General features: G+C 34.4%; 1 protein-coding gene across 1 annotated transcript in view; it reads left to right on the top strand.

Moving 5' to 3' along the window:
- The first annotated feature begins 477 nt into the window (after positions 1-477).
- Positions 478-14,898, top strand: part of LOC149531548 (uncharacterized) — a 97,513-nt gene continuing 83,092 nt past the window's right edge. The window contains exon 1 of the mRNA XM_089808358.1: positions 478-641. Coding sequence (XP_089664484.1) covers positions 478-641 — 164 coding nt within the window. The remainder of the gene's footprint in view (positions 642-14,898) is intronic.

Below are 14,898 nucleotides of genomic sequence, written 5' to 3'. Positions count from 1 at the left end.
TGGAATAGCTGAAAGAAGGAATAGATCTATCATGGACTGTGCAAGAACCTTAATGATTGAAAAGAGCATTGCTATCAAATACTGGAAGGAAGCTATCATTACTATAGTTCATACCTTGAACCGAGTATAGCTGAAGAAGGACTCATTCAAAAACCCCTATGAGTTATGGTATGGCTACAAATCCAATGTAAGTTACCTAAAAGTATTTGGAAGCAAATATTACATTTTGAAAGAACCTAGAAAAGGTAAATTTGATGTGAAGGGTGATGAAGGAATATTTTTGGGATATTCTTGCAAAAGTAAAGCATATAGATGTTTGAATTTGTCTACTCACAAAGTCATAGAAAGTGCACATGTCAAAGTTGACGAGTTTATAGAAAGAACTGAAGAAGAAAGCAGTTTATAGAAAGAACTGAAGAAGAAAGCAAAAGGGAACCAAAAGACTACAGAAGATTTGTTTACATTGAACCTGATACAATGCCAGATACACATGTCAATCAGGAGTCTTCAACTCCCGAGTCTTCAATAATCGAGTTGCAAGAAATCGAGCCAATACCTACCGAGCTACAAGGACCCGAGTTGCAAACAAAAGCTATTGAATCAACAGCTACCAAGCCTGAGCAACTAGACCTGAAGCTAAAGTGCAAGAGGATGAAAATTCAAAGTGTTCAAAAGGAAAGGAACCTGTATTAACCAAGTATGTCAGGAAGCATCATGCACCAAATCAGACCATTGGAGATAAATTCGAAGGAACAATGACAAGAAGTAAGTTGAAAGGCACTTGTTTACTTGTTGATTTTGAAACTATAAATGTTAAAGATGCATTAGAAAATGAAAGATGGATTGAGGCTATGAATGAAGAGATAGAGCAGATAGAGAAAAACAAAACATGGACTCTTGTATCCAGGCCTAAAGACAAAAATGTGATTGAAACTAAGTGGGTATTCAGAAATAAGCTAAATGAAGATGGTAAGGCGTCAAGAAACAAAGCTAGATTAGTATGCAAAGGATACTCTCAAGAAGAAGGTATAGACTATGGAGAAATTTTTTCTCCTATTACAAAATTGGAAGGTGTCAGAACCTTACTTGAATATGTTGCACACAAAGGATTCAAAGTTTATCAAATGGATGTCAAGTCAACATTTCTCAATGGTATACTGGATGAAGAGGTTTACATTGAACAGCCTGAAGGTTTTGTTGATCCAAACAAGAAGGACATGGTCTGTAAATTACATAAAGCATTGTATGGTCTGAAACAAGCCCCTAGAGCATGGTATGAAAGATTACATAACTATCTTATTCAAATTGGTTTTCAAAGAACTAATGATAATAGTAGCTTATATATCAAGGAAGGACCAGATAATAAGATTGTTTTGGCAGAAATATTTGTAGATGATACTTTGTTCACAGGAAATGATGATCTGTGCAAAGAATTTTTAGAACAAATGAACAAGGAATTTGAGATGTCAATGTTTGGTGAGATCAAATTCTTTGTTGGTCTTCAAAGTTAGCTGAATAAGAATGGCATCTACATCACTCAATCTAAATACATCAAGGAGATACTGAAAAAAGTTTGGTATGGAAGACTGCAAACCAGTTGGGACTCCTATGTGTATTGGATTGAAACTTACCAAGGATGATGAATCAAAAGAAGTGGATCATGAAACTCACCAAGGATGATGAACCAAAAGGAAATCACATGATGGCAATTAAAAGGATCATGAGATATTTGAAAAAAACTGAAGATTATGGAATATGGTATAAACTTGGAGGAAATATGGATTTAAAAGTGTTTATTGATGCAGATTGGGCAGGGAACGTTGATGGTAGAAAGAGTACAAGTGGAGGAGCTTTCTTTCTTGGAAAGAGGTTGGTTTCTTGGACAAGTAAAAAGCAAAATTGTACATCCGAGTCCACAGCAAAGGCTAAATATGTTGTAGCAGCAGTAAACTGTTCAAACATTGCTTGGTTTAAACAATTATTGGAAGGTATGAAATAAGAAATCAAAGAACCTGTTGTTATGTTTTGTGACAATATAAGTGCAATTAATATATCCAAGAATCCAGTGATGCATTCAAAAACCAAGCATATTGCTATAAAGTATCACTCTGTTAGAGAAGTGGTGCAAGATAAGGAGATTGGACTGGAATATGTCCATACAAAGGAACAAATTACTGACATATTCACAAAGCCTTTACCTAAGGATGCATTCTTGTATCTAAGAGGTAAGTTAGGGGTCATTCCCCTATTTGAAGCTCACTAAAATACAATTTTAGTGATGCATCAACATGAACATAATTAAAAGATCTATTAGTTGATGCAGCAAAGTAATGAAGACATTGCATATGAATCAGTACTTGAGGTACATTGAATTTCACTTGAAGTTGTGTTGTCTTTGGCATGTGTTATCAAAGAGGCAAAGTTTACTGTCATATCTTTCCGAAATTTGCAAGAAAAAGAGAGTTTATGCAAGAGGGAGAGATTTCTATGAAAGAGGGAGATTATTGTATTTGAGGAGTTTTGTGGAATGAAATATAATAGGGAGAAGCATTCTGTCAAAAAAGACTTGTTTTCAAATTTTATTATGTTATGACATGTTGTGTTGCCATCAATGCTAAAGCGGGAGATTGTTGGATACAATTGTTCAATTGTGTGTTGTCTTTGATGTTACACAAATGTCATATTAGTTATCAGTCAGAGTCTACCGAGCTCTGTTGGTTAGCAAGGCAAAAGACAAAGTCTACCGAGCTCAGAAGGTTAGCAAAGAAGGTTTACAGTGTCTACCGAGCGTTCTCAAGCTTTACCTTGTGCAGATAGTTGTTATCGAGCTTTCAAGGTTAGTAAAGAAAATTCAGTTGTTACCAAGCTTACTTGATCATCAAAGGGAAATATGGCAGAGACAGTTCTTACTGAGCTCTCATGGACAGCGAAGGAAATTCAGTTCTTACCAAGTTCACTCGGCGGTCAAAGGATTTTGCAAATTTTGCAGTGTTAACCGAGTTGAGATGGTTAACTCAAGAAATTGTTTCTGGAGCAGTGCTTATTGAGTAGGGTCGGCCAATGAAGGATTTCATTGTTTTGTGAAATAAAGTTTATTTGTTTAATGTAATATTTGTAGACGACTAATGTATGGTTTATTGGTAAATGTAACTTGTGAATGAACCGACTTGCTAATCTGAATGGTATATATAAGAGGTCAAGTTGCAAATTTTAAGTGTGTGATGGATTTGATGTGATATGAATGAGAAGGAGGACTAATTATTGTGAGAGCGAATTTTGAAGGATGATCAGAGATCATTGAGGAGCAACAAAGCTATATTTGATCAAGGAGGATCTAATGGCGCAGAATAGAGATCTGTAATCAAAAAATTTATTTGCATCATATTCAGGTCAATTCATTGTTACTTTCTAACCATTGTAGTAGTGATTTCAAAATCTCTTAATAGAGTTGGTTTAACAGTCATTTTTAAATCCTCTAACAAGGTGACAGTTCAGTTGAATTGTTCTAAAGACCTCTAGCAAGGCCACTCTTAATAGGGTGATTAAATCCTCTAATAGGGTCACAACTAATTGTATGTTTTGTAACCTTTAATAGGGTTGGCTCCTAATAGAGCTCACTTTAGAAGAGTGAAAATTGGTAGCTAGTTACTTGGTGGTTTTTCTCATATTGGGTTTCCACATTAAATCTAGTGTCTCTTGTGTTCATGTTATTTACTTTTGGATGCATGCTAATAATTATGAATGCTTAAAGATCAGTAACAAGTTAATCTATTGAGTTACATCATTTTTGTGAAGTGTTTACCGCGTATCAGTAGTAATTAGTTATTTAAGACATCTAAGGGATTAGGATTTTTTTTTGTGGTAACTGATTCACCACCCACCCTCCCCCCCCCCATCTCAGTTACTTCATCTATAATTCCAACAGACTATATCGTCTCACATTATCTATCAACTAAATTATTTATATTTATTACTAATATAAAGTATTATCATTAACAAAGGATTCTTGTTAATAACACCTAGTCTGAACCTTTACTAACTTGGCAATCATACCAACTTACAAGTCAATCATTCATTTATTAAATTATTTATTCTAACCCACAAATTAATACTAATCTATGAAATTCAAATAAAATTATATTTGTTAATGATAATACTTTATATTAGTAATAAATATAAATAAATGAGTTGATAGATAATGTGAGACGATTTAGTCAATATTTGTGAGTAGGATGGTAAAATAAAAAGTTTAAATACTAGTTAGAATGATAACTTAACTCACGCTAGTGTGTAGGAAGTTAGGAGTAGTAGCATCCTTTTATTAATTAGTAACTTATAAAAGTTCAGCTACATAATTAGATTCAAAAATTGAAAAGTAGTTATTGGAATTAGATTTATAGACTTAAATATTTAGTTGTTAAACTCTACTCATGTCACACATTTAAACATTTATAATACTTGGCATACACACTGGGTAGTATTATAGTGTGAAATGAAGAGATATTGATATACAAAAATAAACATGATATATAAAACAAAGAGATGTAGACAATTACGTATATCCATTTGGGTATCTAGTTAAGAAGTGTCATGAGTCATGACTCAAAATTACATGTATATATTATGAATATAGTATAGAGTATAAAAAAGGGAATTTTATAGGGGTTGATACCAAACACGAATATGAACTTATTTATCTATACCCATTTTAATACAATACAATTGTGAAACTATGTTCAAAAGATCAAACGTGTTGTCTAAGGTCCAATTGGAATTATCAATGCAATATGATTACTCTTGAGTGTATTACTCTACAATAAATCACCGATTAAAGAGATTCTCTTCTACTAGTAAAAGTAGTAGGTATCAACACATACCATACTCTAATGAACTTAACCTCTTCTCTAATGCCCTGAATAGATCTATTCTGAACGCCTATTTATTTGACAACCTAATTGCAACATGCATTTGTCAAGTTGTGACTCCTTAATATTATCTTTTTAAAAAAAAATTGTTCTTCCTTGAATCATTTAATACTATGCCTTGGTAACAATGTTCACCGACCATCATCTTCTATTCTCACTAACTAACCTTTTTGCACAAATGAAAACAATGAATGTGTATCAGAGTAGTATTGTCCCCCTTTGGCATTAATGGTGAAAAACTTAGGCATGGTAGCTCAAAAAATGTCTTAGTAAAAATTGTTTAAGTCCCCCGAAGTGTATACTCCATTCTCATCATGTCCTTACACTCAGTATAGTATATATATTGCAAAATCTTTTCCAATTTTTTTTTGGTTTACAATACTTACATGTTAAAATCCTTATATCTCCCGACATAGCATTTACTCCCCCTAAATGTTATTCTATTATAAGAATAATCATAATCATACTCATACTCACATTCCCCCTTTTTTGACACTTATCCCAAAATAAAAAATCTAATTTCTAATTAAAATGGATGCCTAATTAATCAATAAAATTCTAGTAATTCTTTATTATAGTAGTCATAGTGTTGTCCCAATTTGTCTTTAAAAGTTTGAGTGTTTGTTTCTTAACTTTCAATTTAACTGCAAGTTCTATCATGTGTTTTGCAATTGATAATCCAACAAAGCTATCAATTCCTTGGCCTTTTTGATATGTTTTTGCATAACCTCAGGATGAGGTAACAACAAAGCTTTCATCTCTTTTATCTCTACTCTTGTCTTGGCTTCTTCTTTCAACAATTCATGTTGAACTCTTGTATAAATATTCACTCGGGAGTAATGGACCATGTAGGAACTTGGGTTAACATTTAATCCATCTACACTAGACTTTATGTCCTCACCAACATTTTGCAATTTTTCTTTAATCTCCTAATTAAGATTTAGAATGTTACACAACATTTTAAACAAAGAAATACCATTTGAACAAGAGTGGAAAGTTACACTTGGTATATGGTGATTTTTTGTGCTGCCTTCTACAACATTTTATTCTTAAACTTTTTCTTTGATCTCTCCAATAGTTTTTTATGTGTATCCACATTACACTCATTCACTTTATCAACTAAATGTACTAGTTGTTCCAAAATAAGGGTTTTTAAAATCTAGAGTGTATCTGGAACAACATCCAACAAAATATATTTTGTTACATCTAACACTTGTCTGTGTCTCATCTCCTTCTTTAGTTTATCTTACTCTACCACCTTGCTACATATTTCTCCATATTGAACTAGAGCATATAGGTCAAGAGTATTAGGGTTCCAATTAGGTATGATAGTAACTTCATCAAGTGTAACAGATTTGGACTTGCTATTTTTTGTCTTCTTCTTCTTTTTCTTTTGCTTCTTATCCTTTGAGGTAACTATGATCTTGCTTGATGTTGTCTTTGGTGGCAGTGGAGCCTTCTACTCCTGGTTTGTCTTGCTAGAGTCATTCTCTTTTTATTTCTCTTCTTCCTTGTTTCCTTGATTGGATATTAATTGTACAATAGTTTCTCAATAAATTGATAGTCGTGTGGTGCATCAAACTTTTGACACAATTCTAGTGATGTTGACTTTTGATGTTTAAGTGTCCAAATTTTGACCACCCATGCATTGAAAAATAGGTCCAAATTTACTAGTGATTGAAACTTTACACCTTTTCTCTAATATTGATGATGAGAATAAATATGTATATGGAAGGTTGTGTGCACATTGATTATTTTGCAAGTATTTTTCACAGGTATTCAAGGATCAACATTTCAATGATGGAGTAGTCAAAGCCAATCATGGATTGCTAGACCTTTGCAAGTAGGGGAAATCATTTATTGCTTTATGTTGTTGTAGCACATAGATGTAGCTTCCACAACTTGCTATATTCCTAAAGGATTTATTCGTGGTTAATGTTGTTTCTATTTTGAAATTTATGAGTCTATAATTGATCCTCATTAATGGAGTGATCTTAGATTTGGGAAGTAGTTGTTGTTTCATTTAAAATATCGATTGTATAACTTTGATGGCACTCAAAGAAGTAGAATGAGTTGATTTTCATAGCAAAACTATTATGATATTGTTTTTCAATTAAGTGTAATCTTTCTCCATAAATGAACATAATGCATAATTAAAGTTTATATCTTTTATCTTGATTGCATTTCCTATTCACTCATCCAAGAGGACTCACTTGGTGAGTGAACTATTCAATTAAGAGTATATTTCATTTCCTTGTTTATTTCTAGTAAGGTAGAACTTTGTTGCTCCTGCAAGCATTGAGAATAGATTTGGTGAACTATTCCTGCATCATAGGTGATTATAGTAGCTTCTATTCGTGATTACATGCTTTGTTAGAGTAATTTCATTTACTGGTTTTAGTTTAGTTATCCTGAAGCTCAAGTATTTGAATTCCATAGGTTAGTCTTAAGATTGAGAAAGCTTAAAGCATATACTTTGTGAATGCCATTCCAAGTTTACACCCTTGGTCGATAATTAAATGAGACCAAATAATTCATTTTGAAACCAATTAGGGTGTCCAATCTTGGAAAGGTAATCCATTATTGCAAGTTTCTAGTACCATTATTTGGCCAAGAAACATCCAAAAAACCTACTTGTTATTGTTGTGGTAAAGTAGGAAATAAAACAATTTTTTTGGCACAACAAGCAATGTCTAGTACTCAGCATGCCTATCAAGGGTATTGCAACAGCTGCCATTAGTATGGATAAAGTGTACATTTATGCAATATATCTTGTAAATAAGGCAAGAGAAGAAGGCTATTTTTACCATTGTAATAGGTATGGTCACAAAACCAAGGATTGTAGGTCAAAAGCTCAATCAAATCAGTCATCTCCAAAGATTGGGAACATGTATGCCATAAAGGTTTCTCTACTTGTGGATTTGATGGTCATCTTGAATTCTACTATAAGCTATGGACCATGGAATAGTACACATATGTCACACTAATAATGTCGTAAGATTTTTCATACTACCAAGAATTATTGGGTCAAACATAAACCTAAGAAATAACTCCATGACAAGAAGGGGAAACAAAAGAGCATTGATAATGCACAAGTCAACAAGGACTTTTCCAAGCCATGGACCAAGAAGAATTCAGAAGATGTTGAAGCTAAAACTAGAGAGGTTGTGAGCTCGCTAGCGAATGGTGAGACTTCCCAAACAAGTTAAACTAGAAAATCTTAAGGGGTTATATAAGTTAGAGAAGTCATGCACTAGCTCCCATATACAAACTGGTAGGTCACAAAGAGTAATTCCTTAGGTAATTGGAAGGTGATCACCATTTTAAAATTATTTACACATGAAGATAGGATAAGTTTTCAATAACATATTGACCATGTGATGACATATCAAAAATAATTTACGATACAAAGTCAGAGGTAGGTAAGAGACATATTTACCATTAGAACCTAAACACTACTTTTTATGGATCTATTAATAGATAAATCACATAGTCTATATCACTTTGAAAACTTGAAATCTCTTGAGATTTTATATTCATAAAACCCTAGTTATTGAAGTGTGATATTACAGTGATATTTTTGTACGAATCTGAGCAAGAAGTGAAAGACAGTCCAATAGTTTAAACAGAGAAGCTAGGTGTGAGAAGAAATAAGATATTTATCGATCTAGAAATGATAGAGTAAAAATACTTGGAACTATTTGAAGTTGAAAAGATAGATGGAGAGGAAAGCAATCCACCAGTCTACAAACCCATTCTAAAGAGAACAAATGAAAAGGATATGATGGGAGCCCTATCCTCACTCCCAGGAAATATTCTTCTTGTTAAATATGTGAGCACCTATCTGAAGGATAGGATATCTAAGTTAGATGACAAGGAAATCTAAACAAATTATCAAGATGTCCATCATGAGGATGAATGAAAACTAGATTTTGAAGATCTTTAGAGGTGAAAATCCTACAACGCGCAACTGATATCCCCAATTTCTTTAGGGATGAGTGGGTTAGATTTTTGTTTAATTAGTAGGGTGTACAACAAGTATATGTGGCTCAAAAAACCCTACAAGATCATAAAACAAGTGATCAAGAGAGTCATAGGGTTCACCAAAATCAAAAGTGACTCGACAATTAAGAAATATTCACCAAAAGAAGTGGTTGGCTTAACTGGATGTCACCGTGATGGATGCATGTGTTTACTGAAGGACATCATTGATGAGAAGGTAAAGTTTGCAACAATAATTATTACACACTAACTCAATCACTCCATCAAGGTTAATAGTGTTTTGAGAAAATTGGTTTACAATACAGACCAAATAATAAAGGAACATATCTCAATTAACCTAAGTGAATGGTTACACATGCAAATGATATAGAAAATAAAGAGAGATAAGAGTGCACATTGTTGGAAATATATATGATAGGCTAATTTACTGAGAGGGAAGGGATGAATCAATAACCAATAAAACTTAATCCTTTATTCAACAATTAATCCTTCATGTGTATTTTGATCTAATTACATGCATGAAAAACTAAAAGCATTAAAACATTCATAACACTTTGACACACAATATGGTGACCCAAAAACCTTCCAAATAGAAAGTAAAACTAGGGTGGGGATGATATCCACAAGCTTTAGTACTACAGTATAAAGTTGGCTTGTTAAGGCTTACAATGATCACTTTTAATGATTTGCCCTGTTAGGAGCAATAAGGACTGCTAGGTCCACCTTGTGAAAGGATTTACAAACATACAATGCAGTATGGACTCGGTAAAGAGATTTACAAAAGATTGTTAAGTCTACCTTGTGAAAGGATTTAATTGATCCACCTATTAGGATGAAACAGTGGCTGATCTCTGATCTGCAACTTGGTTTGTTGAATGAGATACCTTTGAGTGTAATGATCACCTTGCTATGATAGATAACTCTTTGTTGCTCCTTATATTGTTGTAGCCTTTGTACTTTGCACTTCTGATCTTAACTATTTGTTACATTACTTTTATACTTTATTTGGATGTGATACAATACATTACATATATACGAATCCAATTTACAAATCAACAAAGTTGGTTATAATACAAGTTTACACAAAGTCGACCCGATTGCAGAAACTCAGGTTTTGAAGACTAGCTCGGTGAGGTTTTGGTAGTCGGTATCCACTGTCAATTCTTAGTGCATTTAGTAGATGTAGAAGCTCGGTCCATACTGATCACTTCCAAGTAGTCTAAACTCAGTCTGCACTGGTGACTCGGTGAATACTACGAAACTCGGCATATAAATTGAATCACTTGATTCACACTGCATAGCTTGGTCAACGTTATAACTACAAGATTGATTTAAACTAAATCACTTGGTTAACACTGAGTAGCTCAGTGAACACTAGATTTACATCACTGAAACAAAGAACTCGGTAACCACTGCATAACTCGGTTTGCACTGAGAGACTCAGTAAACCTTATGAAGCTCAGTTTACACTAATAATCATCAACCTGGTACAAATAGCTCAACGCAAATTAAATATTTTTCCTTGAACTCGGTAGTAATTGTAGAACTCGATAGAGTCTGAAATACTTGGTTAGTACTATACAATAAGCTCGGTAGATACTTATTGTCTAAATAAGTGTGTGTCACTAATAACAAACTTGATTGCAATGTGTTGGTGTAAATAAGTATTCACTATTTACATTCTACTTAAGTTTACTTAGGTCAATGCATTATTTTATTATTTCTTAGGTTGATGCCTAGGAGTTTGCATACTCTTATGAGTTGTCATGTTGACAACACTGGAGTAAGCAACTCTAATTCAACACATAGTGTCTATAACATTGGAGTTTACATAATTAATTGAGTTGTCATGTAAACAACACAATTATTTGCACTCTTATTTTAGCACATGGTGTCTACAAAATAATTTTACGTGCTACACCTTTGTAGGCTTATCCTCTCATCATTGCAGTTACTCTTATGTTTTATGGAGGAAAATCCACTCCTGCTGGACATGTGCTTGGTTGTAAGACTTATCAGTGTGCTGACTCCTAGGCATTCTATAAGCATTCCATAGGCCTTTATATTCAAGCACTCCTAGTGTGTATGTACATTAATTGAATATCATATTGTTATTTTGATGATACTCTTATAGTCCATTTTTGTGCTTGTGCTTGAGTTCCTTGATCTTGGGTGATTTTTCTTAAGGCAAATTCTTACATGTTATTAGAGCTGAGGGAAATTCTCTTCACATAGCCATTGGAGACCAATCTTCCTTCACCTCTCTAAGGATACCTCAACCCAGATCTAGAGTATCAAAGTCATTGGGAGTGTCTAGAGCCAAAATAGACCTCACCATTACGTCCAGAATGTCGATTCAGTGAAAATCAACTATAAATTCGCCTATCTTAGGCCATAGTCAAATTTGAGACAATTTTTTTTTGCAAACTGGCACCCGAAGGCTCGATTTACAAGTACGGTATGATCTATTAGATTTGCAATTTAATTTGTTTCAGATCAATATTTTTTCTCTACATTTTTGTCTACAATTTTTTTGAAATTTTTGAAAAAAAAATTGGCCTATACGACCTACAATTTTTTTTTTTGTAGGAACCGGCTGGTGAAACCCCAGCCCCCACAGAGAATATTCTATCACAACTTAGAATACTCCATTTATTTCGGTGACTCAAATTCCAATTTCCACATACTGAATCTAGCAAACAAACTACAATCAAAAATCGACCAACTACATTTCTAGACCACACAACCCAGCAACCCGATGGCTTTGTTTGTTTTGTAATAAGTGGCCTTTTTTTTATAAATTTCAAAGGGAGTTTCCACAATGAATGTGGGACTAATATTCTCCTACTCCACCGAAATTACTCCCATTGGCGATAGTCTTTTACCTTTCTGACCGCAGATTGCTCGTAACAACAACCCGACATCACAAAATAGAATATAGCCACCGCTACCACAATTTCTCGACCCCCGCCGATCAAGGTTTCCAGCACCGATCACCATTTTGGCAGCCATAATGTCCAACCAAAACTCCAATCTCTGGCCCGACAAAGCTTTCTTTAGCAATTGGTAACCCATTTCTCAATGACTTTTTCTATTTCAAACCTTGCTACGTGGTTTTGTTGTGCCCACCCACATGGCTATACAACCTGCGAATAGCTCAGACAATTGCCACATGACATTCAATGACTCTGCTATGCAGACCGCTAGTTCACTTTCTCGCTCAGCGACACATGTCAACTGACCACCACGTGTCCTCTCCACACTCAGACACCTTAGCTATTCCACATAGGAGCTACGTTAGCTACCATTCAGTGTCTATGTCAGTCGAACCTGGTGACCTAGTAGCGCTTCCATACATTGACACATGGCCTCATTCCATACAGTTTGTACCAATCATACATCTAGTCAACCTACTATGTTAGCAAGGGGGATTTTTTATTGACATCAGCATTTTACGATGCTAAATTTGACGATCGTCTGATTATCATTTCTAGGAAAATTTGAACTATTGTGATGATCGTTTGACCATCAAATTTAACCTCACAGTTTTCTGCCCAGACCCCTCTTCAAATGTAGTTTTGATTTGATAGTCTGACTTCAGGAGGCCATAACTTAGTCATCTAGACTCCTAATCAGGTGTGATTTTTTTGATTTTGGGTAGAATTTCTTGAACTTTTTAGTGTTGCTCTTCTTTTTTGGTTTTGGTGCATAGATTTGTCAGAAATTGTATTTTTTGGGGACTATACCTATCCAATCCTGCATTTTGCAACTTCAAACACTCCGTACAGACTCACCTGGACACATTTTTAGGTTCCATTTTTTTTGAAAGTGCTTAATTTTTTGTCTACTTTCCAAATCTGCAATTAGATTATAGGGTTGTGTGGACAAAAATATCACTTTCAGAATTAGGTCCTTTCTTGCATTGTATTGCTTTGATTACTTTTCAAAAATGTTGTACATCTAAGCTACAGTGCTTAGTGATAGATTAGAGCCTCAGAAGGTAGTTGTAAATAGAAAAATCAGAAGTCCACTTTATACATTTTGACAATTGGCCTATTGTACATGCACTGCATATAAAGTGCCAAAAGCATCATTTTTGGGGGGGTCTTTTGATTGAGTGAATAGGGGGGTGTCTCTTATGTTCTTGTGTCTTTCTTTTGTGATCTTTTTCATTTTCTACATCATGTGTTCACCTAAAGCTTCACCTCTAACTTCACACAATTATACTACATGGAAAGATAATGTATGGAGAAGATTAATGGAAAAAGGTTTAAATATTTATGTTGATGGTACAATTGTAAAACCCATTGATGCTACAACACTAGTTGATTAGCAAATTAAAGACAGTCAGGCTTTAGAAATTATCAGGAGTTTTGTTCATAGAGATCTCTTCTTCCATATTTCCAATTTCAAGGAAGCCAAGCCTTCTTGGGACAAACTTGAATCATTGTATGGTAAGATGGATGAGGAAAAGGGATACCAAATTGAGGATGATCTACTTCTATTGGATCCTAAGAATTTTGACACATTTCAAGATTATATCAACAAAGCCAATGAATTGAGAACACTAATTAAAGATTGTGGTAATCCCATGAAGGATGATCGGTTGATTCATCACATCTTGAAGAGGCTACCTTCAAAGTATGCATCTTTTGTGTCGAGTTACAACACTCACAGGTTGACCATGGGAAGTGCTTTCACCAAGCCTACATTTGATGGATTTGCAGAAATGTTGATGTTGGAACAATCCAAGTTGATAGATATGGGAATTCTCAAGTCATCAAAGACCAATGCAAGTCATCAAAGACCAAAGCATTGGTGGCTACTAATGAGAACCAATCAAACCAACAAGGAAAAATTTCTACCAACAGCAAGATGAAGCAATGGAAGCAAAAATCACTTTCAGAGACACAACAATCTACCTCCTCATAGCAAGGCAATTCTTCTTCCAACAAGAAGGGAAAAAATGATAAGAAGGACAAATTATTTTGTGCATATTGCAAGAAACTGAATCATGATGAGCATCATTGCAAGACTAAGAGAATCGATGAGTTGGAAAACTTACTTAGGAAGAACAAAATCAATGTGGCACATGCTTCCAAGGATTCAACTCCATCCACTTCAAAGAGAAAAGGGCAAGCACTTATGGCCAGTTCAAGTTCTTTAACGGAATGGATTCTTGAGTCTAGTGCCTCCTATCATATGGGTTCTTCAAAAGGAGACTTTTCTTCATTGAAGCAGTCTAAGGTACCTCACATCTTTGTAGGAGATGATACAAAAATGGAAGTTGAAGGGAAAGGACAAGTGGAGATGGAAAATGGAGAGTTCAAAGAAGTTCTCTATGTTCCTAACCTTAGCTCTAATCTCCTTTCAATCTACCAAATCACTCACTATGGAGATGGCAATAAAGTTGAGTTCCTTTTTGATTTAGTAATGGTGCACAATCTTAAAGATGATTGATTGGTTACAGTGGGTAAAGTCAATCATGACAAAAGGCTTTATTCCTTCTCCCATTTTGTGCCTAAGTCTCCTTTACATGCCTTGTTGACTCAATCTCATTCACAAAGCAAATTATGGCATGAGTGATATGGTCATCTTGCCTTCCGCTATCTTCATCAACTTTGCTCAAATAATATGGTCAAAGGTCTACCTACAATCAACTTTTCTAAGGGTGAATGTTCAACTTGTTCCATGGATATGCATCTAGAGGAGAAGTTTGATAAAGGGAAGTCTTGGAGAGCACCAGTTGCTCTTGAGTTGGTTCACATAGTTCTAGTAGGTCCTTTTGCAGTAACATCAGTTAGCAAGGGTCGCTACATCCACACTTTCGTTGATGACTTTTCACGCTACATATGGGTCAATTTTCTTGATCACAAGAATGAAGTGTTTGATAAGTTTCTAGCCTTCAAGAGTCATGTTGAAAAGTAATCAAGGAAAGTCATCAAGGTTCTACGAATGGACAATGAAAGTA

The sequence above is a fragment of the Cupressus sempervirens genome, chromosome 11, assembly GCF_028749045.1.
Source record: "Cupressus sempervirens isolate cs-2001-9-10 chromosome 11, ASM2874904v1, whole genome shotgun sequence".
NCBI classification, from domain to species: domain Eukaryota; kingdom Viridiplantae; phylum Streptophyta; class Pinopsida; order Cupressales; family Cupressaceae; genus Cupressus; species Cupressus sempervirens.
Note: the sequence above shows the minus strand (reverse complement) of the source record. Positions and strands in the feature narration are given on the sequence as shown.